Below are 27,648 nucleotides of genomic sequence, written 5' to 3'. Positions count from 1 at the left end.
TTATTCTATGCTGACCTAGAGGAACTTCTTGTTCAAACATGTTTTTTCCTTGAGGTTTTGACTGCTATGGGGTAGATATTACACATAAAGGAAAGTTTGGGAAAAATCTTCCTTAAAGGCTGAACATAAAATGATGTAAGAAACATCATCTAAGAAAAACTTTTCAAAAGTGTTAATATAAAATGCATTAGCACCATATGAAAGACTCCTCAGATTTTAAACACGTAAAACATTAAGATCAGGAAAATCTCAGTACTCTGAAATTCTGTTCTTTGATTTCTTATCAGTCAGGAATCTTTGTGCAGTCCCAGGAAGGCAAGCAATCATAACTTGAAAGTGCCACTAATACAACCTGGGTCAAGCCAAACCCAGCAGCTGAAGCTTAAGACCTCAATCAACAGCAAATGAGGACATTTCTTCAGCAATAGAAGAGCAAGTCTTGATCTTCTTTAATGGAAGTTCTCCCAAGCAAATGATTAGCAACTTGATTGCATGATCTAACGTGGTGCATTTTATTATCCTCTTAAGAATTACACCTCATGTTAAAAATGCATTGGAAAAGGTGTACTCTTTCTAAAAAACACAAAACAAAAACAGGAAAAACAACAAAATAATTACTATAATTACTACAGCCTGCTAAATAATCCTGTCAGAGTAGAACTTGAGTTCACTGAAAAGTCAGTTCTTACTTGAAAAGCAGGGGAGACGTGAAATTGCTCTGTTAGGATGGCAGTAACAAAAAAACCCTCTATAGACTGAAAACCAGCTCCTTTTAATTAATAAGAAATCACACACCACATCAACAAATACAACTTTGCAAAAATAGCAGTATAAGGCCATGTACTATTTGAGTGCTGTTCTAGGAAGCCACATAATGCACATTTGCACTTGGCTAGTCTTTCATGCACATTTTGTCTTAAGTTCTGACTGTTGCTGAGTCCCACATCGAAACACCTTTTAAATACCTCCAGGGACTGTGACTCGACCACTTCCTGGGCAGCCTGTTCCAATGCTTGACAATCCTTTTGGTGAAGAAATTTTTCCTAATATCCCGTCTAAACCTGGCCTGGTGCACCTCGAGGCTGTTTCCACTTGCCCTATCACTTTGTTATTTGGGAGAAGCAGCTGATCCACCTCACTACAACCTCCCATCAGCCAGGTATAGGAGAAAACATCTCCCCTGAGCCTCCTTTTCTGCAGGTTAAACCCCCCAGCTGCTGCTCCATCACCCCTGGCAGCAGATTATGAGCACACCCAGCTCTGGCTCTCTGCAGAAGATACTCCTGAACTCTCCAAAAGATGAAGGCCTGTTCTCTGCTTCACACACCTTCTCAAAGATATTCACTGTGCAAGTGCTATATCCAATATCATGTCTCCACCCTTAGTCCACATCAGCTTCTCCACACCCTCAAGGAGGCACAAACTTGCACTTACTTGGCACTTCCAATAGAAGTCTCCTACTCCTCATTCACAAACCTACCTGTTGAGCTGGAGGATGGAGCCAGTACCTTCCCAGCCTTCTGAAGACAAACTAAGGCAGCCCCAGCTCAGCTGGTTAAAACTTGGTTGTAACAATGGCAAGGGCATCGGTTCAATCCCCTCTGTGGGCCACTGACTGAAGAGTTGGACTTGATGATCCTTGTGGGTCCCTTCCCACTCAGAATAGTCTGTGATTCTGTTACAGTCCACATTGCATAGACCAAGAAGTTGGCACATATAGCCAGGTTATATGTGTACATTTTTAAAGGCAGTTTATATGATATTTTCCTCAAACATGTCAATGATGCCCTAAATAAATGAGGGGTGATGTCTCAAACCTGCACACAAGAATTGAGTTGGTTTTGTTTTCTTTTACTACTTTTAGGAGGTATTTGCTTTCACAATAGCAATCATATTAGACCATCTCCCCTAGAACACCATCCCCATTGCAACCAGAGAGTTCTGAAAAACAAATTCCAAACTGTTTGCAACTGCTGGAATGTAAATGAGATTTCTACCTTCAACCTTTCAAAGCTGCAGCTTCCTGGAGGGAAGAGTCATAGGCATTAGAAAAACAGACCTTGACGCACAAGTCATGCAAGCTTACTACACTGAAGCAGTTCTCAAAACTGTACCAGGACCAACTTCAATTCCTTGGGCCAGGACACAGTCACTTCTGAAAAGGAATGAAATACCAACACAAAACTCCTCCTCCCTCACTACTGTCTTAAAAAAGTTATACCACAATAGGTGTTTAATTCCTTGTACTAAAGGAGTCTTTGGAGCCCTAACTGTAAAACAGAACAAAAAACTCTTCCTCAATCTATATGCAATCTAAATAGGACAAGTGAAATAATAATATCATAAATAGTTTGAGTTGCAGGGGACCTTTAAAGGCCACCTAGTCCAACCCACGCTTATGCCACGGGCAGGGAAATCTTTAGCTGCATCAGGTTGCCCAGAAACACCTTCAACCTGACCTTGAATATTTCCAGGAATGGGGCATCTCCCACCTCTCTGAACAACATGTTCTAGTCTTTCATTACTCTCGTTGTAAAAAATGTCTTCCTCTTCTCCAGTCTCAACTGACCTTTTTCAGTTTAATACCATTGCCTCTTGTCCAATTGCAACAGGCCCTGCTAGAAAGTTCTTTCAACTTTGTTGTGCCATCTTTCTTAGAGGCCCCCTTGAAGTACTGAAAGGCTGCAATGAGTGTCCCCAGAGCCTTCTCTTCTCCAAGCCGAACAGCCCCAGCTCTCTCATCCTTCAAAACATATAATAAACAATTAAACCACTATGTGGAAGTATTTAAGAGCTCAGCTTACTTTACAGCAAGACAATCCACCAAATTATCGTACCCCAACAAGGTTAAGTATTTTTACAATGCAGATCACCCCCTTGGTGAACATTAACATATGTGCTTATATGCACTTAAGCATCAGCATGAGTATGTAGAATTCCAAATATTTATTACATCAATGAAAATCATTAAGAAGGAATAAGTCTTCCACCAGGTTATGCTTACACAAAGACATTAAGCTCCTTTTCATCAGGACATTTGAATGTTCATTCAGCCTCCCATTTGTGGCCAGATGCACTTAGAATGACCTCCCTCCCTCTGTCCCTCTCTTTGGGCAAGAACAGAAACACAAACAGCTTCAGTTGTCAGACAACCAATTAGCTCCAGTACTTAATGCCCAGATGACAAAACACATTTTCAGGTCGAGAGAAAGTGTTACAGCTGCACAGCTGAATACTCCCCAAAAATAAGTGGCCCAGGTCCCAAACATTCTGCCTGCTGTATGTTTTTAATACTCTTTGGAAAATCAAAACACAGATCAGAGAGGGGGATCAACAGAAAACCAAATTAGAAGAGCACAAGTTTCAGATTCACGTGTCTCTTACATAAAGAGGATTTTAACTCCAAAGAGTCCCTCTTTCAGCATTTAATGGGCAATCTTATTTCAAAACTATCAGGAATCTTGTTAGTGTCACAGATTCACTGTCAGTGTTATTTAATTTTTTTTTCCTATCTGAGAAAACTAATGGAATACTTACCACAAATGGAAAAACTCTGGTGGTTACAGATGCTCAGATAAAGAGTTTGCATTTCAGAAAGTTCAAACACAAACATTATACCGGAAAAGATAAAACTTTGGAGTTTGTCTGGTAAGAACGTTTATAGCCACACTACGCTGAAGGAGGTAGAGCTGAAATAAGTAACCTTTGCAACGTGTTCCAAGAAAATTTTTCTATTTTAAGAAAAAATTACATTATGCAGCACTAAATATGTAAAAGCTTATAAGTTTTTCTAGGATAAACAGGATGTTGATTAATGCATACAGACACCATGTTATGGCTCTAAATCTATAAAACCTTATTTTCTTTAATAACCTAAGCAACATTTGACCAGGTGTCTGTTCTTAAAGCTATGAACTTCTCTTGAAGCATATTGCCAGACCTGAAGTTTATTCCAAGAATGCTTCCAGTAACCAGGAGCACATGATAGTGTAAATTGTACACCCCAGAATGTAATATCACACTTAAAAAATGGTTATTTTAATGATTACGCTAATGAGTTCTGAACTTCCAACCCATGTGCATACAGTTCCATAATTACACAGCTTGAAATCCTCATCAGCAAATCCAAATGCTCCTGAAATCCAAATCATTTTATAATCTTGAATAATGCATAGCACCTCTGCAGTAAGAAATTAAAACAAATTTCATAAAAATGCAAAGCTTCATAATCTGTATTCTAAAAGAAACTGCATTACTGAAATAAAGTGTTGCTTAGTAAGTACTAATGATAGTGATTTTTTTGCCCCCTTCCCCTGGTACTCTCACAGTTCAGATCCCACTTCAAAAATAAACAGACTAACTTCTACCAAAATATCCTTTTTTATATATATATGGTGGCTCACAGCACACCCTACTACACAAGAGTGAAATCAGACATCTGTTTCCTAAACAAGCACTGACTCAAAATGGCATTAAACTTTTTCTTCCTGAAAAGTGTGAAAACATTCTCTTAAAATCAGCTGCTGCTGGACTAGTTTGCATACCATTTTGTCAACAGCAAAAACAAAACTCCATCTTAGCTCCTCCAAGGGCCAGTAATTCAAGAGCTACAGTTTTTCTGAAAGAATGTCCCCATCCCCAATGCCTTTGTTTGTTTTAAAACTATTGGTAAACCCTAGATAAACTCGGTGGATGTTTTTAGCAAGCATTGGTGCTGTCCCTCAGAACAAGCTAAAGAGCCTATAACTCAATAGGACAAGCCATCACCACAGTCAATGCAAAATCACAGAATCACAGGACAGTCAGGGTTGGAAGGGACCTTGAAGACCATCTTGTTTCAACGCCCCTGCCATGGGCAGGGCCACCTCTCACTAGATCAGACAGCTCAAATGCCCATCCAGCCTAACCTTTTACACTTCCAGGGATGGGGCATCCACAGCTTCTCTGGGGAGGCTGTTCCAGTGTCTCACCATCCTCATAGGGAAGAGCTTCTTCCTGATATTGAAACTAAATGTCTTCTGTCATTTCAGAACTGTTCCCCCTCATCCTATCACTATCTGCCCATGTAAAAAGTTGCTCTTCCTTGTTTTCACAGGCCCCCTTTAGGAACTGGAAGGCTGCAATGAGGTTTCCCTGTAACCTTCTCTTCTCCAGGCTGAACAAGCCCAGCTCTCTCACCTTGTGTTCACAGAAGAGATGCTCCATCCCTCTTACCCTTGTGGCCTCCTCTGGACCCTTTCCAACAGGTCCACATCTTTCTTGTGCTGAGGAATCCTAACCCAAACACAGTATTCCAGGTGGAGTCTTGTCCCAGCAGAGAAGAGGAAAAAACACCTCCCTCCCTGCTGGCAGCACTGCCTTTGACACGGCCCAAAGTGACAGATACCCTTTGTGATCTTGGATTTTTTTGGTGTCTCACATCTCTGTATTTTAAGGTGCTATAAAGAGTAGTGGCAGTATTTAAAACAGGCCGTTTTTAATACTTCCCTTCCTGTAGAGATACATAATGTAGAGCTAATTATCAGATACCTGAAGAGTTTCTAGTGTTCTTAGCAGAACAGAAGTTGCATAGAAGTTTTAGTCACAATTCTGTTTAGCCTTTATAACTTCATCACTCAGAACTAGCTATGAATATTTAAGTAAACAAATAATGTCAGCAATACCAATTTCATATCCTAATAACTCTGATTATTGGAAATTACAGCTGAAACCTTGTACATCTTATTTACACAAGGAACAGAGTACTCTAAACACAACAAAGATGGTAACACTGTATTAGGCTTTCAGAGGTTGTAAACATGTTAGTCAGAATAGAAGGAGTTAAATCCATGTTAATTTTTACCAATTTAGGGTTTGAAAGAAGAATGCATTATTTGTTATCCTTTTGCTAATAAAATCTTAAGATTGCTGTTTCTCTGTAGGATCTCATTACTGAAACCACAAAATATGAATACAAAACCAAAGCAATAAGGAAGAGTCACTGAGACAAGTATCTACACATATTCTGGCAGAGACACTAACCACAACCTGCAAGTTATAATAAGGGTGGGCAAAAACACCCCAAACAAAAAAACGCATTAAAACCAAATCAAAGAACATCAGCCCTTACATACCAGTTTTGCCAAATTTCTGCAGCTTCATTCTCCTCCTCTTGAGCATATCAGGCTTTTTGATCTACTAATCCCTTGTTTTACCTCATTAGCAGCAAGGAACTAAACACATCAAAATTCACTCCCCCTGGACATCAGTTTTTCACACAAGGCATTCAAACTTATGGAAGTGTAACCAAGACTCTGCCAGAAGCACTAAGTGTCAAAAGTCTGAAGTGTGTATTTGCTGCAGCCAGTTGGACAGCCAGTAAAAGCACACACATTAAAACAATAATTTGGCCATCATATTAATGAACTAAATGTAACACTGAGGGTCAAAACTCCAGACTAGAGCAATATCAACCACCTTACAAAGAAGAAAAGCTGTAATTTTTCTTCTTTGATGGCTTTTGATGCATATTTTACAAAAGACACAGAGCGTTCAAGTTATAACACAGCACTTGGAACTATCCTGTGTCCATTGCACACTTCAAATGTTACCTCCACAGGACATGAAACCAATATTATTAAACTGCTTTCTGTACTACCAGACACCGCTCTCCCATTCTTATAAGAAAAAAGAGATTTTTTTAAACTTCTCAAGGAGAAAGTTGACTAATGTGCAACAATATGTAGAGGAGTCTACATAAAAATCCCACTGTAGCATACACTTCAATGGCTAACAATTCTCATTTATCATGAAGTCTTGTATCTCTTGCTATGTTTTTCCCAAACAAGTATAATATACTATTGCACAACAAACGGAAGAATTAAAAACCTGCTATTCTGCACTCCAGTTATCAGAATGTTACAAAACCCTACAGAGCTCATTTACACAGAACTCTAGACGTTGAATGACATTTCTCTAACTTAAGTATGCATTACTTGCATGGATCATATATTTGAGAATCAAACCACACAACAAAAAGATCTGCAAAGTGTGACACTTTCCAGCTCTGCTGACACACTGCAAGGTACCTTAAACAAACCAGCACTGAAGCCCCTACCACTGGTTTGCAGAGGAAGCTTTTAAAGCAGCAACCTATAACTCGACAGGAACAGAAATTCCCTCAGAATTCCACAACCCTTTATTTATTTTTTAAACTCCCAAGATATTTCTGCCCACTACCCTCCTTCTCATTCTGACTTAATATTGTCATTTTTCAACTTGATGCAATTTTCCTTATCACCTCATACTCTTCAGCCACAGCTTCTCTACTTACCTAAAGGTTACTTTAGCTCTGATTTCCTTTTCCATTTCATGAGGAATTTGCTGAATACAAGAGAAACTGGGGGCAGTCCTGTGGTGTAAAGGAGAGCACTCTGGACTCTGAATCCCAAGGTCCTGAGTTTCAGTCTCAGTGGGACCGTCCCCTGGCAGTTCAAGCCTCCCTACCATCCCATCCCATCACATCTCAGATGCTCAGCAGGGTCAGCCTGTCACCCAGTAACGGGTGCTGTGACAGTCTGTCCAAACTCACTCGGCCGTGGCAAATGGACCTCAGGACTTAAACGGTGGGGCCAGTCCTGTGCATGCTGTGCCTCACCTAAAACATCCACTGTGCAGACTGGAAGGGCATGTGGGGAGAGCCCTGCCCAAATCTGCGTTTGCAAAGTCTGGCCATACATACAACAGAAACTGTGCAAAGGTGGAATTAGCTCAGTGTAAGTTAATTTAAATACACATTGCACATTAGAGTGTACCATCACTTTCACAGTCAAAATGACAACTTTGAAGGTCTACAGAGTCAAACCCAGGTCAGAAAATAACTGCTCTGTAAATGCTAATCCCAGCCAGCCATCACTGCCAGTGAATAAAACCTGCCTGGAAACAACAGAAAAGTTCAAAATCCACTGACAGAACACATGCCTGTCAGGTACTGGGAAAGACATTTCCTTTATATAATTGTAGCAGTCTTGAAGTTCACACCTGCTTCATTTTAACTGCTTTGCTGAAACAACTTCTCCAAACCAGCCTCCCACTCCCAATACCGTCACTGAAACCAAAGCTACCTGCAAAGACCTTTGTCCAAAGCCAGGCTTCAAAGTTACTTGGGGTCCTCTACACAAACTTCAGCCAGATCTTGACCTTCTCATCAGGAGCATACACAGGCCCAATAACTATTCTGAACATCCACCAGCTGATTTCTCCAGCATTTGGAGACGACCCAGGAGATATGTTTTCTCAATATTGCATTTCTGCTGGTAGTGAACTGAGATGAAAGAATTCAGTGATTTTGCTGTTATTTCATTAAATGTCTAGATAAAGTAGGTATCTGAGCTACACTTAATTCATACCATTTATTTGATATCATCATTAGAAACACTTAAATGACAGTTACAGTCACTACAAATCTTGAAACAGTGCCACTGTTCCAGCATTTCATTGATGTTGCTTCGTGTCCTTCAAAAGCTTTTGCTGCTGTTAAAAAACACAAATCATCTATACTAAACAAAGGAGATTCCCAATCAAAAACTAATTTCTAAGATCATATTGGCATCCTGCTGTTTCAGTGTCAGTGTAATGCCCATCACAATCACTTAGCTTTTTTTGAATCCCCCTTTTTCCACTCCTAAAAAAACCATCTGACACCACAAACCCCTGCCCTACCATTAGCACTGACACTGCAAACAAACAAGGAGACCTATGGAGAGGTTAAACCTACACCACCTTCTAGGACAAGAGCAGCACTGACCACAAACATTCAGCAGCTTTGTTGGCCTAACTGTAACTACTGCAATACTGCCCTTGCAAGCACAGTCTCACAAAACAACACCCAAAGAAACTAAAAAAAACAAAAACCAAAGAACCCCAAACAACAAGCCACAAAACAAAAAAAAAAAAGAGGGTCTCTGCTAATAAAAGCATCCCCATAAACATGTTTTGATTGATTGAATTCTGTCAAATATGAACATACAGATATATATATATATATCAGTTTGATAGAATGAGTATTTTCCCAGTAGACTTTTACATGCATTCAGAAAGTAGAACTGTTCTGATCCAGGAAACTTATTTTTCCATAAGCTAAGCAAGTTTTAACCTAACCCAGGCCTTCGTGACATCCTTTTAGTCTCCCCAGGTGTTTGTGAGTATTTAAAACATGACTCCATATAAAAATCAGAGAGAATCCAGATGGCACATTAAGTTTATGCCTTCAAGACATGTGCCAAGACAATGATATGAAAGGAAACATTTTGTTCTCCACCTTTTGCACAGCAAAGATGTTTTCTCAGGACATTTTCTTCCTCAAGAAGAAAAGCCATTTCAAGTGAAAGATCTGTTTAGAGCAGAATATGAAGAGGACTCCATTTATAGCTTCAACACAGTAGAATCAGACAATTTAAACAGTGTGTTTTTATTCAACTGACAAAAGTTGGGGATTTTTAATTAATCCGTCATTCAGATTACCAGGGCATGAACCAGTTGCTAGATAACTCAGTGAAAACAAACTATTTTAAAGCTAGTCTACAAAACTATGGCAACTACCTCTGACATCCAATTCAGGCCACAGAATATTGCTAAAGCAGCAGCAGCAAGAGGGACTCTCAGCCATTAGAATTTTAAAGAATTTTCATATGACATGTTACCCAGCACATGTAATACTAATTTAGACTTGTTTTATATGCACATAAAACAAGCCACTCTCTCCAGCAAGCTTAACTGTGAGGTTCACAGCTGTTGATATCATCCATTGTACTGCCTATTTGCTGAACTTCCCTTAATTCTGAGTTCAAGAGGAAGTCACAAAGTTAATACAAGCAGACCTCACAACCATTGCCACTCCCAGTAATGGGAATTACGCATCCCAGTGCCATCATTTCAGCGTTGGAAACTGGCCATTGATTCCATCTTTTTGTTGCCTCTCAATCGTCCCTCACCCACCACAGCACTTGGCTCATGAGTAGTTGTGCCTCCTTAACAGTCTATTGTCAAGGACTGTCAAAAGCTTTTGAAATTCCAAGTAAATTATATCTGATAGCTCTCACTGTTTTGTTGTCACAGTGAAAGAAATCAATAGATTAGCAAGGACATTTTCCTCTGAAGAAACTGTGTTAATTTACTGCTATCAAAATACAATCTAGAGTAGATTATCCCTTTAAAAAGCATCAGCTTTCCTCTGCCACTGAGGAAGAGCTTGATGGTCAGCAACGCCAAACACGCCTTTGGTTAAAGGCTCGGAGGTTAAGTGCAATGTTTATTTTTACACAGAGTGGCTGTTGAAATGGGAAACTACATCACTGGCTTGGATGCACAGGGAAGGCTGACAAGGACAAGAAAGCAACAAAGCTGTAGCCTATTCAATTATCACACATTCAGGTAATCATAACTAAAGACAAGCAGTGCACAGATAAATGTACCAAAAATTCCTTCATCTCCACAGAGACTTTAAACACCAAGTAACATTGCAGGTCAATTCGACCTGAATATCTCCTCCCCTTTTTTGTAAAGCTTAAAGATCCCCTAGTCGAGATTCTCAGTGTGAAATAACACTGGGGAAAGCTCAAAGGCTAACAGGCCACAATAAAACTATCAAAACTATTTGTAAGCTTTTTTTGGGCCTGGTTCTTTGTTATCAGATCACATTAAACCTTCTAAGTAGGTTGTATGGACACATGCTACAGGCACAATTCCACTCTCAAATGAAAGAATTCTGTGACCTCTCAAACCAGCAGATCCCTTACATTGTTCCCTCCTACTTTAATCCAAAAATCTGGTTTGTCACTGCAGCTGTTGCTGTTCAGCAAGTCTCTTGTCCTTGTTTCACCAGGCTATTCTGAAGAAGACAAGACAACAGTGGTACATCACAGGTAACAGACACATCATGGGAAGAGAAAATGAGTTTGCTGTGTTCCTAAAACACCTCAGACTGCTTCAGAGAGTGAGATCCCAGGTTTCCAATGGGTTTTCCTCAAAGCAGCCTCAGAACTGCAGTCTTATCTGGCACTGTTATAAACTCACAGCTGTGCGTGGAACTCGAAGCTTCATCAGCAACACATGCTCAGCCAGTGACACCCACCGAGGTACAGCAAAGGCTCTGGCCACAAGTTAAAAACTGGATGGCATATCAAATATTCAGAAAATAATGCTCATATTTGTGTAAGTGTCCCTCTATCAGTACTTCAAACACATAAAATCCTGGGTAGATGTGTTAATTGTCATTAACTAGTGAGATCAGTAACACATTTGATGCAATCCCATCTCATGACGTCTTATGCTTGTGGTGTTATCCTTGATACATATTTGTGTCCATTTCAGAACCCAACTGTTTGGTCTCCACAAACTCCTGGGGAAAATAATCCTATGGTGTTTTAAGTACACTTTCAGTAAATATGGACAAGCAAGAAACACAAATATGATAAAAAGAATATATATCTCAGAGATCCATTGCCTTTAAGAATCCCCACACAAACCACTACAAAATGACACTGAAGTACACCTTAGATGATTCTCTAAAGTACTGAGAAACAGCATCCCGTTAATCATAAGCACAATGCTGCACTTTGTATTCATTGAAGAATCAACAGCATACAAAACTAGCAATTCTGTTTGCAATATAGAGAATTAGTTTTTAAATCATCAAGCATGTGGCACCTGAAATAGACAAAGTTATTTGTCTAAAAGCACAGGCACATCCCATATTTAGATCTTCAGTTTCAAGTCACTAGATATTTTTCCCTGTGATTTCATGAATAAATAAGATAAAATCAGTAAAGTTTCATAAATTATACCTCTCCTCCTCTATGCTGAAATAAGTCACCAATTAGTTTCTCAAAACTAAATTTTTCTATTAATTACAAAAAAATAAAAGGGGCTTCTCTGCAACTACTACTTCTCTACCCAGAAAGGAAATCTTTATTTTAATTGAAAATTACACTCATAGCTTTTAAAATGAGTAACTAGCCTGCTTAGATTTCTAGCAGCAAATCATAGAAACTCCTCGTGAAATTTAACACAGCTGAAGCAGCTGTTCTTGTCATCACAGGATTTGTCTGTTTATTTTGTCACATTCAACCGTGACATTTGAATGATTCTCAAGAACTTGATTCTATTCAAAGGAAGAGATTATAAAAGATATTTTAAGTGGCATAAAAAACGTCTTGCAAAACTTGCATTCATTCACCATTCTACCCACAAAACTGCTTGAAAAGGTTAAGTCCTAAATGAACTGCTAGGCTTCTCTTATTATCATCACTCCTTTGGTCATGCTTCCCACTCCCCTCTCCTACTCCAGAAGCAGTTATAGCACCCATGAGCAGATGTGTTTAAGATTATTTAACACCCATTTCACCTGCCAGATGTCCAAGAAATGAGAAAGTAACACTAGTTATTTGAAAAGGCATCAAAAAGCAAAAGTAATATTTTCATCCAAGCTCTACCTTATCTTTGTCTTCCACAACATCTGCCAGCACATCATCTGGGTCCAGGATTCCTCCATCTGTATATTCCAGGTGGTGAATATTCACCCAGGAAGCTGGATCCTGTAAGACAGATATAAGACTTCTTAACCTAACCTTGCATGATTTTAGTGCTATTGGATAAAGCAGCTTTGTATCCCACTTGTTTTCCATCTATTTCCCTCTACAGTCAAGAGGCAGAAGCTCGGAGCCATCATCCAAAACTGACACTGAGAGCGAATGACACTACAAGACACTGCCTGTAGAACAGTACTATGCAAAAGAACTTTAAAACATACACTTTCATTTCCTTATCATTCTCGGCTCAATTTTAATAATTTAAAATAAGTTAATCAAAATAACTTTTTTCTTGTTTTACTATACTTTATAGTTGGAATATTTTGGTTATCAGCACACATAAGTAAGTAAATTAATATATATATGGAGGGACATGCACCATTCATGACAAGCTAGGGGGTGGTGTACACATATATTTTTAGATATATAAAACACACCCATCACTTCTTTCTCTGAGGAGGTATATCAGGCTGTGTTGTATTGGCACATCTTCTACAGCACAATGAAGGAAGAAACATGCTCAGTTATGATTATAAAGCATATTTGAGTCCTCCATCAATATTAGGGAGAGTGGCCAGAATATGCTAAAGTTAGGAGTCAGGAAAGTGGCATTCAGCTTTAAAAAACATGAGGAACACACCAGGACTTATAGATGCTCCTCCAGAACCTTTCAACTAATGCAACCACAAAAGGTTTTCATAATTAGCAACATTAAACCAGCATACCTGAAACTCGCTCCTCTTACCTGGACAAACTTCTAACATATGGCTAATGTATTTGGCTGAAGATACATTAAAACCTGCTCTGTGTATTAGGCTGTTTAAGTGTCCTGCAGACAGAATAAATCTGATGTTATAAAATAAACAGTTGATTAGAATATTTTGCTTTCACTGTTCACTTCTGTTTGTGATTGAGTAGCTGCACCAAACTCAGATCTGTCACTGAAACAGAAACAAAGCAAAAATTACTGTAAAAACTCTACTGTCCCAACAGAATGCTGCTAGTTGGCAGGACACAAGCTGAAGACTCATAGCCACCCTGAACAACATTCAACTTAAATCCTTATCCTTGTTTTACTTTGGGTCACAACAAATACAGTAATTTAATGATTTTTGTTAATGGCCATATTAAGAGAAAGCCTCTAAATCAGTCTCAAAGAACAGAAGATACCATTCCTCATCAATCATTCAGAGCATGTGTGACACACATGAGGTATTTTTAGAAGAAAGGAATGACAATTCACACTGAAATACAAGAACTAAACCAGAACAGGATTCAGTTTCCTTTGAAGAAAAGTACTTCTTTATGGTTTAGTTTCTGCTGCCACACATACTCTGACTCAGGTACACACAGTGTGAACACACCATGATCTTTCAATCTCAACTACTACAGACTACAGCAAGACTGAACACTTGCTGTTTCACAAATACAAATGTGAAACTGGCCTCTATTAACTTATATGAGCTTCATCCCTGAAAGTTAAAAACCACACACTAGGGGCAGGGAGCTTTTTAGGCTTGTTTGATGAAGCAAATAGTAACTACTGCTAAATAGTCTAGTTGGAAAAAATTCCCTCTGCAGTCACAGAAGTAACAATGGTTCATCTAAGCAGCAAAATCGCTCACCCATTCCAAAGAAATTTCATCGTCAGAGAACATTTCCTGGGTTTTGGATGAACTCCAAACACTGCCAAGCATTGGATACAAAGCGTGTATTCAAAAAAACCCCCTAAAAGCAATATATCAATTTCTTCTGTGTTTCTTTACTCCCACCAAGAGTCCAGACAGCTTCACTGATATTTTAGATAACTCACCATATAAATAAGAGTTGAGTATCTAAAACCCCAAACAGCATTTCATCCACTGCAATATGCATGTGCACACACAGACTCACCTTTGACACATCACTTAGTGCTCAAAAGGAGCAAAACAGGTGCAAAATATGACTGTGGTACATCCAAGGTAGAATCACTAGCAGAGAAAACGTAACTTGCAAAGGAAAGTGATGGTCTTTGTTTAGTTTCTTATGCTTTACTAAGATACAATAATCAAAGAGTGTCAAAAAAGGTTTCCATGTGTTTTAAAACTCCTAGGTAGGAGTAACAGTAACTTTGTACTCCATAAAGGATACCACTGGAATTCTTGCAGAACAGACGCCCTCCTGCTTGCATGACCTGACCGTCCGAACGCAGCGCCAGCAGTGACAGAGGGGACAGGCTGGGGCGGGGCTACACACGGGCAGGGTCGCTCCCGGACCGCATTTGTTCGCTTCAGTGAAATAACACTTCTGAACTGCTGAAAGCAGGAATTGCTGGATTTCTGAGTTTACAAACAATACACAATAAGACTGCACCACATTTTTGTTCAGGGAAGAGATTAAGGACATACTTACTGAGAAGGCATTTGCTGAAAAACTATGAAATGTAACTCAAAAAAAGTGTAAGAACTGTATTCTAAAATGCTGGGCAAGTTTTTGGGTTTTTTTTAACTAATTGTTTTTTTAGCTTTTTCTAGTTTGAGACTGAAATCTTACTCTAATAAATGACTGTCTAGAATGATCCCTCCTCACAGTATCTTAACTACCATCACTAGAAGTTCATATTCTTAAAAAGAAATAACTACTTCTGAGAAGCAAAGGAATGCGCCTGTTTTGAAAACAAAACAATAATGGCAGCCTGGAAGCTCCGGGCAGCATCCAGGTACAGTTGCCATCTATCTGCACCTCTAAATGCTCTCTTGTATGTATGTATGGCCAGACTTGGCAAACGCAGATTAGGGCAGGGCTCTCCCCACATGGCTGTGCCTTCCAGCCTGTGCAGTGGATGTTTTAGGTGAGGCACAGCGTGCACAGAACTGGCCCCACCGTTTAAGTCCTGAGGTCCATTTGCCACAGCCAAGCAAGGTTGGACAGTGACAGTGAAGTCCTCGGGACTGTCACAGCACCCGGTACTAACTGGGGCAGACCCTGCTGAGCATCCGAGATCTGACGGGATGGGTGGGCAGGGAGGCTTGAACTGCCAGAGGACGGTCCCACTGAGACTGGAACTCAGGACCTTGGGATTCAGAGTCCAGAATGCTCTTCTTTACACCATGGCACAGCCATGCTCTCGTGTAGAAGGGTCATATTGAACAAACCACATCTATGGTTCCAAAAAAGCCTAACATCACAAGTGGGGAGAAGTTCCCTTACAGCACTGTCTATAACCCTTAGGCAGAAGTTCAGCTGAGCTACACAACTGGAACATCTAAATATGTAAAGAAAAATAATGAGTAAGTTACCTGGTGTAATGCATACCAGCACTTGCCAAATGAATATTGAACAGTTCCTCTAATGCGCGTTTTACCTTAGGGCTGCAAGTCATGTTTGTGTTTAACATCAAGCCACTTAAAAGCTGTTTATCATCATTTCCTTTATGTGTGGGAGAACACTTCAGGAATTACTACGCAAATATTTACCAAATGTTAAATTAAAGCCAGGTCACATGAATGCACAAGTGCAATGTAGGCAGAGAAATGACATAAATTTTAAAAAGTGGGCTTGACATTCATGCTGTCACAAAATCCTAACTTAGCTTTTGCCACCTAATGCAACACCTTTACTGCTCAAATAGACTAAAATAGGTTCAAGGTTCCTTCTGTGCATTTATTTTCAGTCAACACATTCAAGTGAAAGATCAATCCATCTACAGTTAAAGACACTCTTCTTTGTTCTTAGTTTTTTATACACATCTATATTCACATTTTTAATGTATCAAAAACTTAGAGCACATTCTTGATTCTTTTTGTTCCAAACTCGCAAAGAAAAGCATCAGTCCACTACTTTTCTGAAAAGTAAGCAACATACTTAATAAATGTTGCAGCCCCTATCGCCTATTTCACACTGTTAATGAGCACGAGAATCCGAACAAGTTTAAATAGATTTCAGCCGGACCATCAATCAAATAAACCACCACTTAATGATTTCACAATTAATTATTGTTTGATACTGTTATTTCTTCTGCTGTGCAGAATGCATAAAATTAATTGCATAGTTTATACTGGAATTTTTAATTTAAATATAGTAATAATAGGATGCACTAACAAGTTCAGCAGTAGGAAGGACTTGGACTCCCCCCACAGTTACTTCTCAGGCTGATATTTTAGAAGCACCTCCACATTAAAGCTTCACTAGAGCATATAGACTTCAATGAAATACAGCATGAAAAAGGATGTATCAAACATGGAAATCACATATGCCTGCTCCACATGCACAACAACAGGGTAAATGCTGGGTCAAAGTTCGGGAGAAGGACTGGCCTCTGCCACATTGTTTTCTGTCATTTAGACAGTGTAAAAATAAGATTAAAACTCCCACAATCAGAAGTTATTTTTCTACAAAGGGGATATTTTAGGTTAAAGTCAGTAAGAGAGGGGTATTCTACCACTTAATCATTTTTAGATTACACATTGCAATGTGATCTACTAACTCAATTTATTAACAAGTACTTAATGATTTCTCTAAGCGTTCTGGGGCTACACAAGGTGTCCCTATCCACAGCCCAACAGCTGTCAGTGTTGGTTACTCTCAAACCACAACTTGTGGAGCAGAGCACAAGAAGCAAGTTGAAGAGGAACAGATGGACGAGACTGGCCACAGCCTCAGAACTCATCTCTAAATCCTCCTCAGAACCCATCACTGAATTAGAACAGCCTCAAGTGCTTCTGCGATGTGTACTAAAACCCCCTCCAAACAAGCCTGGAGTGGTACTTCTATTCAAACTGCCCTTCCGTTGCTACCACCAGCAATCACCAGTTTTGGTAGAGGTGGGACTCTGCTTTTACAGCAATATGAATACTGAGTTTCCAAGTTGAAGAGCTGCTCAGGAATCAAATGTCTGCACACCACATGCTATCACTGCTAGTTGTTAAACACTCCCTGGTCACACAGGGATTTCTCCAGAATGATCTGGAGCTGAACAGTTAGACCTCAGTAACCAGATAACATCCTAAGAATGCCCTAAGAGAAGCCAAACATGCAGCAGCAAATCCTGAGAAATACATTATTGGGACAAACACTACTATGGACAAAATGATGGTTGCAGGATTTAAGCATCAGATGGCAGGCACTGGAAAACTTAACATAGTGTTGCAGAGAACTCCCCAGTGTCTTGGGAAGAACTAAAAACATCCTAAGAGAAACCCTAAAAAACCCAAGCATCACAATCTGTCCTTACAGCAGCCAAACAACTACTTCAACTCTCTTCATATGTAAGAATGTAGAACCGTATCATTTCATGCAGTATTGTAGGTTATGGGGATAACAGTTTTACAGAATAAAAGCAACCACAAGAAGCTGCTGTAAAAATCAAAGATGAGCAGCTACCTGCACAAGAGGTTAGGTCTGTTCCAGACATTTACTGAATTTAGCAGTTCCTAGCCCAGACCTGATCCAACTAAGCCTCCTTATCTGAAGTTTATGAGTATATTTCACACACAAATAGATAGATACACATTTATAACTGACTACAAATTAGGCCTTCTTTTCATAAGGTTTGAGAAGCAGAATAAAAGCAGCATTTAGGCTCCACTGCTCAGGAGGCTTCCAGAGTTTCATTTGCACTGCAGTACAACAGTAAGTTACAAGCACACATTTCTGGGTCTCACTATTGAAAATCAATTCTTACCTGGAATTAATTACATTGTCTTTATAGCTCTGTAGTTCAACTGCATAACATTAACCAACACATTTTTAACCAATTCCAGTCAGAAATCCAAAAGCAGCAGGACACAAGGAAGAGAAACACTCCACAGCACAGTAAGAGTAAAAAAAATTCCTTGTGTATTCCATAGTATTATTGTTCTCCTTCACCAAAACTCTGAATCTACTTGCACTATAAGTAAAAATACTTCAAGATGCTAAAGAAAAGAAAAATTTCTTTATATCCTTCTACCAGCTGGAGTGACACACATTCTCTCAAGCTATTAATATTCAAGGAAGATCTATGCTGAGTGAGCTCAAAGACAGATATTAAAGCTGAGGCAAGGGCAAAGGACGAGGCAGCTTGCTCAGGAAGAAACTGCTTTTAAGCATCCAGCAATAAAACTACAGAAAACCACACAGTAGAAAGGTGACTGCAAAAGATACGTCCTCCTCTTTCAGTTGAAATAAAGTACTAAAAAAATAAAGCCACACAAGAAAGGGTCTTAAGAGAGGAATTCTGCCTTAACTGGGGGTGATGGAGAACAGAAAGAAGTTCATTCCAAGCAATCCAACTCCTGAGTACACGGAAGACGAAGTTCTTTGCTTTTCACAGCAAATTTAGCAGGGCTGACTAATAAGATTTCAACCCTTATGCCAAAACATGATCACAGGAAGTAAAGTCAGTTTAAGTAATATATCCATGATGCTTTGCTTCTGGCTAAAGCACATTTTGATTTTCAGACAGGTTAAGAAGTTTTCTTCACACAGTAAGAGAACACAACAAACTTTATTCCTCCTAAAAGGAATAAATTAAACATTCAAATATGAAATGAATCAAAGATTATTTTCTTCAAAACAATTTTCCCCACTGTTTAGAAAATCTTCTTTTAGACTACAGCAGAGGAAGATATCCATGTAAACAAGCTATTTTAAACAAAAATTAAATCTCATTCTGTATATTTTCATACACCCTAAATTTCTATTCAGATTCATTCACCTTATCTTTTAATACTACTTATGAAAAACTTATCCTTGCCCTCCAAGCTTTTTTTTTTTATTTAAATCATGATTACATGTGATATAGCCAAATGGTGCAATTACAAAGTATAAACGGAGTTCTGAAAAATAATTAGATAAGGTCACTTTAAATATTCAATTTCAAAAGCTTCTGTTTTTGAAGGTGCTAAAAACCTGGTGTCAAAAGGGGAACTAATTGGATGGGGTCAGTACAGAAACAAATTCATCTTTGTCACAAAGGTTGGTTTTATCTCAGTACACTTGCAGTTTTTATGAAGTCTGGTCACATTGTTTGCCTTGCTGGCTCTTAAGGATGGAAGTGCAGAGAGCTCAACAAAGACAACCAAACAATTCATGCATAAGGCCTGTGGACTAACAGAGATATGTGACAAAACAATCTGTTACACCCATCCAGGAAAGGGCAGGAAAATCTTCCCTTGCCCTTCCCAGGCAGAGCTGACAAGTAAAACACAGACCTGCTTTAGTCTTTGGAATGAGACTAACACAGCACTAGTACAGCTCACCATCACTTTTATATGTGACACCCTAAACGGTCAAAAAAATCCTTAGTCAATCCCCAGGCACCAAAGAGGCCAAGAATGTTTCTTGATCTTCAGCCATCTTCAAACTATTATGCTCTGAGAAATCACCAGGACTACGTATTACTATGACAACCAGTCAAAACACAACTGCAAGGACTGATAATCACTCCTTTCTGTCTTCATCTATTCTCTTCACGCCACCACACACCAACCTTCATTTTGGATGTATGAAACTCATCCTTTTCCCACTCTTACACTCCTCTTTCCTTCTCCGATTCATTTTCACGTGCAGTTCACGCATTCAGTTTTCCTTGGGTAGATGTAACTGGTAAATGTTCGGGTTTCTGGCAGCCACCTCCTTACAGCAGGACAGGCTGAGGCACCAGGGAGCTCTCAAGGTGAAGATGCATGCCACAAACAGCCTGGCACTGAGCTTACACACACACACTTTCATCTGTTCAATAAACATGTCCCAGATCACATTTTAATATAAAGATCCTGCTGTGAGATCCTGAAAGACAAACCACAGAGCTTAAGCACAGTGCAAGTTCTTCAGACAGGTTATAAAGCAAAGGGAGCACAGTAGGTTTCCTCCACTGGAGTCAATCAACACTTCAATACTGTGGTCACAGCAGAAAGAAAGGACAGTGAATCTCTTCTGACCCTGAGACCATATTCACAAGGAGGAACTAGAATATTTCTTGTTCTTTAGCCATCTTTAAACCATTACATTTTGAGAAATTAATAGGACTATGTCCTAATAATACAAAGTCTTCATTTTTCACAAGGCAGGGAAGGTACTTATTCATCTCACCAGTGAACTCCACTGTCATTAGAAAGCAGAAAGAAGGGAGATTTGGTTTATCCTGGCAGTTGAATATGCAGGGGGAAAAAATACCCATGTCCCAACATTAGGTCTGAGAAGGAAAACAGAAAAAGCTGCTGATATCCTCCCAGCATGGAATTCTCAACAGTCAGAGCACAGAGATATCAATCCAAAATTACCTTGATTATTTTAACTAGCACTCTAGCTTTGATTTGATTTGTAGTACTGGAAGCCTTCAAAAATAAGAGCATTCCGATTTTACATTGAATCTAAATGTGAATGAAAACCACTGTCTCAACATGACCCACTGTCTGAATATTGTCTGAATATAAGAGAATGTAGAGAATCCATCAGCAGGGGATCTCATAGCCCCCCCCTACACTATGCTCCAACACTGCAGGGAGACCATTTGAGTGAAGAACAAGTATGCCTATCTTGGTTTTCCAAAGAAAATTTAGACACATTTAGACAGAGATTTACACATGGCACTTGTATCAACTACCAAAAAATCTCCTCTTTAAAGCCTCAGTGGAAACTGGAGCACACTCCGTGCCAGGCACTGAATCCAAGGTAATTACACAAATGTAAGAATGCAAGTGTACACTGATCTGTAGTTATAAACTAAGATTATCCTTTAGCTCATCAAGGCCACTAGGCTTCAGCAGTGCAGAAATACAAAAGACTCACCTCATGTAAATCAACGTGACAGTTCCAGAACAAAACACCTCCAAGTAAACCTACAACATTTTAGGCTTTAACTTCCATATCCCAACTTCTCTGTATCAATTATTAGCTACTATACTCAGAGTGGTATTGTTATGCTAAAACAAACTGCTAGACAGCTCCAGGCACCTGGCAAACAATTAATTAGCACATTTCTTAAAATCCAACATAAAGTGAGCAGAGAGAACTATAAAGTTACTCCTTCAAAATTGGCACACATTTTTCACACAGAAATGAGGGGTGAAAAAAAGCTTAAGAAAGGCACACATATAAGAGCACTGTATTTCAAAAGCAAAGTACAGGTTGAGTGAACAACGTTATTTTGCCAACTACAACTGATGACACCTTAAATTCAAACCATTCAATACAGCCACAGATAAAAAAAAGGCTGAGTGTAAATTCACACAGCTCAGTCTGTGACAAACTCGGCACTGAAATACACCAGAGCTTGAACCAAAAATGATAAATGGCTCAGCATTTACAACAAGAGCAGCCAGCACTTCAGTCCTGCATCTAGAAACCATCTAAGTTCATTTTATTTACAACTGTTTGGGCCTTCCTTTGATAAAATGATTAATACATTTGTGGCTGATACAGGACTGCTTATCAGAGGCAGCTGGGAGCTTCAAAGATGTGATTGAGTAACACCAGGCTCTAAACAAAACAGAATACAAATGTCTTTGAGTCAATGCAGATCAGGTATGCTGAGATTATGTAAAACTTTAACATACACTGAGCTTCAGACAAACCTCTAGTGAGAAAAAAACAGTAGTACATTATGGGAGTATATCCTTAATTCCCCACAGAACACCGTAAGATATTTTTTGGAATTTCACAGAAAACAGCAGGACTTACCTTATTTCCTGCACAAATCAACCACCAACCAGAGGCTGGGGGGGAATTTTGCTAGAAGACTCACAGACTTGCAAAACTCAGGCCAGCACTCCCTTCTCACATGTCCATGGATGGTGCAATTCAGCAATATCACCGATTCCCACCAGTGTCACTGTCCACATCAGCCCTGCCCAGTTCTCTCATCTCCAGCTCTCTGACAACCTCCCAGCAGATACAGTTCACTGCTCTCTTCAGAGAAGTGATAACTGTGGATCTGTGGTCTTTCTCAGAGAAAATACACAACCTTCCACAGTACATGCAGTGACTGTGCTCTAAAATCAAGCCACTGGGGACAACTGTAGGCCCAGTGCTACAAAGATTGTGAGACCCAAAGCATTGGAAGGATTTGAAAATGTAAGAAGAGTCCCTTTGAGGTAAAAGTAAGTTCATTACAAGAGAAAGGAAAAAGGAAGGAGAAAAAAAAAAGGAAAAGGTGGTGGTAGAAAGCAAGAGTTGAAATGAGATGTGTAGGGAGGAAAATAAAGGTTTTTCAACCAGACAGGTGTTGGAACAAGGTCTGTAGTCTGTGCCAGATGATGCTGTGACATGTGACTTTGCTCTCACATGAAATACTAAATTAATCAGCTTCCCTCCTCCTTTTACTTCTCAGGAGCAAAAACAAGTGAGTCAAGAATATTCTGAAGGCACAACTAACAGTCAAGCTCTGTCTAATTCCATAAAGACTAGTCAGCTTCAGTGGTTCTGGCTATTCTTTGAAAGAAAAGGAGCAGGAAGTTTAAAAAGTAATAAAAATATTTAGTAGGTTAATATGACACTGTGGGAGTTATATTAATAAAATTTATATTATCCCAGTACGATGTTGATAAATTTTAGTATTTGACTTCCAAGGTACACCAAATACACCTGATGAACAGCCAAAACAACCTCTACCTCTAATCATATTGGCAGAGTCAAGTGACAGAACTGGATGAAACCCAAACAAGACTCCTGAGAACCACCTCCACCTTCACCTGATGGAAATACAAAACATGCCAGAATTCACACATCATCCAAACTTTATGCCTTATGCCTGGCAACATCTCATGAAGTGGATTTTGGCCAGATGGAAAACAGAGAAGACAATGAGATTATTTGCTCTTTTCACTGAAATTTCATATCACTAGTATGCAGAAGGGTTCTCCCTGCCCACCCCCGTCCCAAAGCACACAAAGGACTTTCTCCTGCTACTCCAAGTGTCTTCAGGAAAACAGAGTCACAAAAGAATTGGGAAGGAAGAGTCTCAGAGATTTAAAAGGAAAAAAGAAGGCAGCAAAGCAAAACCAAAGCCACAGCAAAACAGTTGACAGACAGGGAGGTCCGAGTCAGTCAAGTAAGACATCCAGCACAAATGTGAACAATTACACCTGAGGCACATGTTCCAGTCACTGCTTTGTAGCAACTTTCTCCAGTCCAGAGTCTGCAAAAGCCACATGGAAACTCCCTACGCATTTTTAATCCAGTCAGTACAACCCCACAACAAAGTCAACATGCTAACAGCAGCTGGTAAGCAAGCTTGATTAAATGCTGTATTTGCATACATTTTGCATCAGTCCTGAGATGCCACTACAACTTTCATTTTCATGTGCAGCTTGATGTCATCCATCACCGATACAGAGGAGCCCAATTTACTTTTCAGTCAGCTCCCTCATTCATCCCCTCTGTGCTCCAGAGCTGTACCCACACACATTGGCTCCACATCCTGTGCCACGCTCGAGCACCAACAGAAACAAGAAGCAAAATTAAACAAAGGCTTATTGAAAATGCCTACAGCAAACGGGACATAACACAGTCATTATTCACAAGAATGCTCAAGGCTAACCAGGTTACAGGAGCGTTCTATCACAACGCCCTGTCGTCAATAGGGCTGCCAGAGCAACAGTTCCCTTCTCATTAACAGAGCCGATTGCATCTGCTTCTCAGCTCCCACACACCAACAGGGAGAGAGCCAGCACTGACAGGTTCAGCCACAAGAGGCTGAAGGCCTTCAAGCAAAGTAATTGGATCTACTTCCACTACATTTTATCACTACAAGAGCGCCCAAAAAGGAAACCAGCACATGCACTGAAGCAGTTGATTCTCTTCTTTAAATGGCTACTAAGTAAGGACACAGCCATTGTCAGTTAATAGAAAAAAATGATAACATCAGAATTTGCTGGTCTAATGGTCACAAAGTAAGTGATTCTTCCTCCTGCAAAACCTGCAACAGCTTTGGCTGCATTATTAAACACATCGCTTACACTAGCTATGAAGTTAGGCTCAAAAAAAAAAAAAACAAACAAAAAACAAACAAACAAATGGAGAAAAAGCCTGAAAGTTCATCAAATGAGCTTTAGCAAGATTATAACAGTATTAAACAGTTTGATCACTGAACCGTAGCTTCTATCATTCAATGGGAACTCACATTTACCAAAAAACCATCATAAAAATATAGGATCCAAACTCAACAGTTTAAAAATTAAATCTAACTTTACTCCCAAAAAGAAACTCCATCTCACAAAGCTTCCTGTATCAACCTCTTTCTCCCCAGATTGCAGAAAAACATTTTTTCACTAAAGAAAACCAGTAGTACAAAACTTACCATGCACAAGACGTTTCACAATTCAAACACCACCTTGCAGAGTGTTGTGAGTCTCCTACAGCCTATTTCAAAACTACCACTGTCTGCACCACGGCACGTGGAGCTACAACCTGCACTGTCAGGTCTGCTGATGAGCACCAACATCCTGGATTCTGCTACACCAGCAAGCGGGGGTTTGGTTTTCCTCTAAAATCCTTCTATTGATAAACCAAACAGTTAATCCCTAAACACACAATGCATAAAAGGGATAATTTCAAACCAGAAAAATGGAAGACACTTATAATCACCACAGCATTCATGCCTGAATGACAGCTAAACACGCAGACACATCAAGCATTCAGCCATCTGGAAAGAAGCTGGGCTTTTTTCTTTCCTATTGTCTATTCTCAAACCCTTAAGGCAAGAGTCAGAGGTTGACCAAGACTTCCATTTAGTGAGATGCTCATTTCATATCTGCAGCCATTAATGAAGTGCACTATGAACAATAAGCCAGACTCTTCCACTTCCATTGCATTCAAAAAGGACAGTTGTGTCACACCAAGACAAAAAATGTGTGCATATTGCCAGATGTATGTCACATTTGGAACATCTGAAGTTACCAAAAAAAAAAAAATCTACCTAATGCTGTCCTAATGCCTCTGAATATGGCTCATTTAATAAAATTATAGCAATTAATACATATTTTGTTCTTCTACACAAGAAATAATAAGATAAATACATGACTTCAAAATTCTTGATACATAAACATACACAACCAAAGCGTGTATCCAGTCTCTATTCAGAATTAAATGATAATGAACATTGTAGCAGCTGATGATAGACAGACAGACAGACAGACCCACCATAAAAGAAAATCCCCACCACACTTCAAGTACAGCTACCAGAGACCCTGGATGACCAGAGGAAGACACAGACCCCCTTCAACACTAAACTTCCAGTACTACATGAAAGGTCCAACAAGAAAAAGCACCCTAAATTACTAAAACCATCTACTCCTTTCAAATTGTGACTTGTGGCAATTACTCCCCCACAACACATAAAATCCAATTTAAATGGAAAATGGCCTAAATCAACGTTCTTCCAGACTGAAGCATTAAGGAGTCAACACTGGCATACTCTGACCCATCTTGCTTCAAGTGAAAGTATGTGCAAAGGATAAGAGTTCAGAGCAATTTTCTTCTGTTGATACTTCTAAAAATAAGTGGATTGAACACAACAGTAATCATAAGGAGGAAAACACCCTCAGAAGTAACATATTTAAAATGCACAGGCCACAAGTGTTCTTTTTAAGCATTTCTGAGTTACACTGAATATTTAGAGCAAAAATTAATTCTTAATTTTGCTCTTTGCAGTCAGTGGAGTGTTCTCTACGAGGGTTTTTCAGGTGAAGTCAGCACCTCCCATCAGTCAGCAGCTGACAGAGCTCTCCAAATAACTGCTCCTGAAAGATTAATACAGAAAACTTCTCGGGATTTTTGATTGCTGATCTTCCCTCACATGGACAAGTCATTTGCTATTGACAGCACAAACCCTAATCTTAGGATTTTTTTCACATACACATCCACTGTTTTTTCCTAAAAAAATTCATCTTCCTTTTTCATTACAATCTAAACAACACCTCCATCATGACTACTACTATGCAAACATTGGCCTTTCTCTACATACAATGTTAAAATGCCAAAGAACCTTCTCCTTTTTGTCACCCAACACAACTATTTCAGATTTCCAGCTCTTTAGGGAGTTTTGCTTTTGTAGCTTGTAATGCCAGGAATTCCTGAAACATTTGTTCAGGATACATTCATTGCAGCCAGCAGGGGAAAATTAATTGTGAGTTGGCAGCAGCTTGGTTTTCAAGTAAGCCTAATTCTGTAGGAGCTGAGCATGTTAACTCCCTTCAGTCCTTGACAAACTTCAGCAAGCCTTTCCACCCCACACAAGACATGGGAAGGTTCAAGTCAAGGGGGTGATCTCCCCTCTAATCCTCTGTTCTTTGAGCAGATAAAGAACAGGTTGAGAGGTGCCGGAAACAGAAGATGACAGTCCAATTTCCACCCTAATAAAAAAAATTACACAGGTCAGATTTGTTAAGTAAGGCAACTGCGAGAAACAGACTCTTGAAAAATACACAAATAAAGTAAATTTCATATTAGTATATGGTTGTAACCTATTTTATAGAATAGGGAGGGGCAGGGGAGCCAACCTAGAGAAAGACAATTTCTGTAGAAATCTCAGCATAGTGAGCAACCTAAAGAAAACACAAGTGAAGTCAATGAGTCAAAGCAAAGTGTGCTACATTTTTACACACTAGAACAGACCAGGCATTTCCTCAAATTAACTCATACTCGGTATGAAATAGATCAGCTTGTAAAAATAATCTAATAGATTGCTGACAATCCCTTACTGCAGGCAATTATTTTATTTATTTAAAAAAAATCATTATACCTCAACAAAAATATTGGTATAGCCAACAACTTTTTAACTTGGTACATGTGGAAGGAATATGGTTTGGAGGTAAATTTAATAGAGTTCACAACACAAATACTTGATTGATGCAACACTCTTTGCCTCAGTTTTTTGTTTCTGTAAGCCCAACAAATACTGGTTGTTTTGGTTTTCTTTTCTTAAAAGCAAGCCCTCTGCAGTTCTAACTCGGCAAAAAAATAAAAAAAAGAGAGTCCTATATGACTTCTGGTTTCCATACAGGCTTTCATGTAGACCAACACACAGTTCAATTAAAAAACAATATAATTAAAATAAAACTTCTTTAAAGAAATAACTTAAGCATTGAATAGAAGACTTCAAGACTATTCATTTTAAAAGCAG

The 27,648-nt window shown here is 39.3% G+C and overlaps 1 protein-coding gene across 4 annotated transcripts in view; it reads right to left on the bottom strand.

Moving 5' to 3' along the window:
- PARD3B (par-3 family cell polarity regulator beta) overlaps nt 1-27,648 on the bottom strand; it is a 394,364-nt gene that overhangs the window by 356,889 nt on the left and 9,827 nt on the right. For all 4 annotated transcript variants that reach the window (XM_071561897.1, XM_071561898.1, XM_071561899.1 and 1 more), the window contains exon 2: nt 12,471-12,572. In XM_071561897.1, coding sequence (XP_071417998.1) covers nt 12,471-12,572 — 102 coding nt within the window. The remainder of the gene's footprint in view (nt 1-12,470; nt 12,573-27,648) is intronic.

Source organism: Pithys albifrons, chromosome 8 (assembly GCF_047495875.1).
Source record: "Pithys albifrons albifrons isolate INPA30051 chromosome 8, PitAlb_v1, whole genome shotgun sequence".
In the NCBI taxonomy this organism is placed as follows: Eukaryota; Metazoa; Chordata; class Aves; order Passeriformes; family Thamnophilidae; genus Pithys; species Pithys albifrons.
Note: the sequence above shows the minus strand (reverse complement) of the source record. Positions and strands in the feature narration are given on the sequence as shown.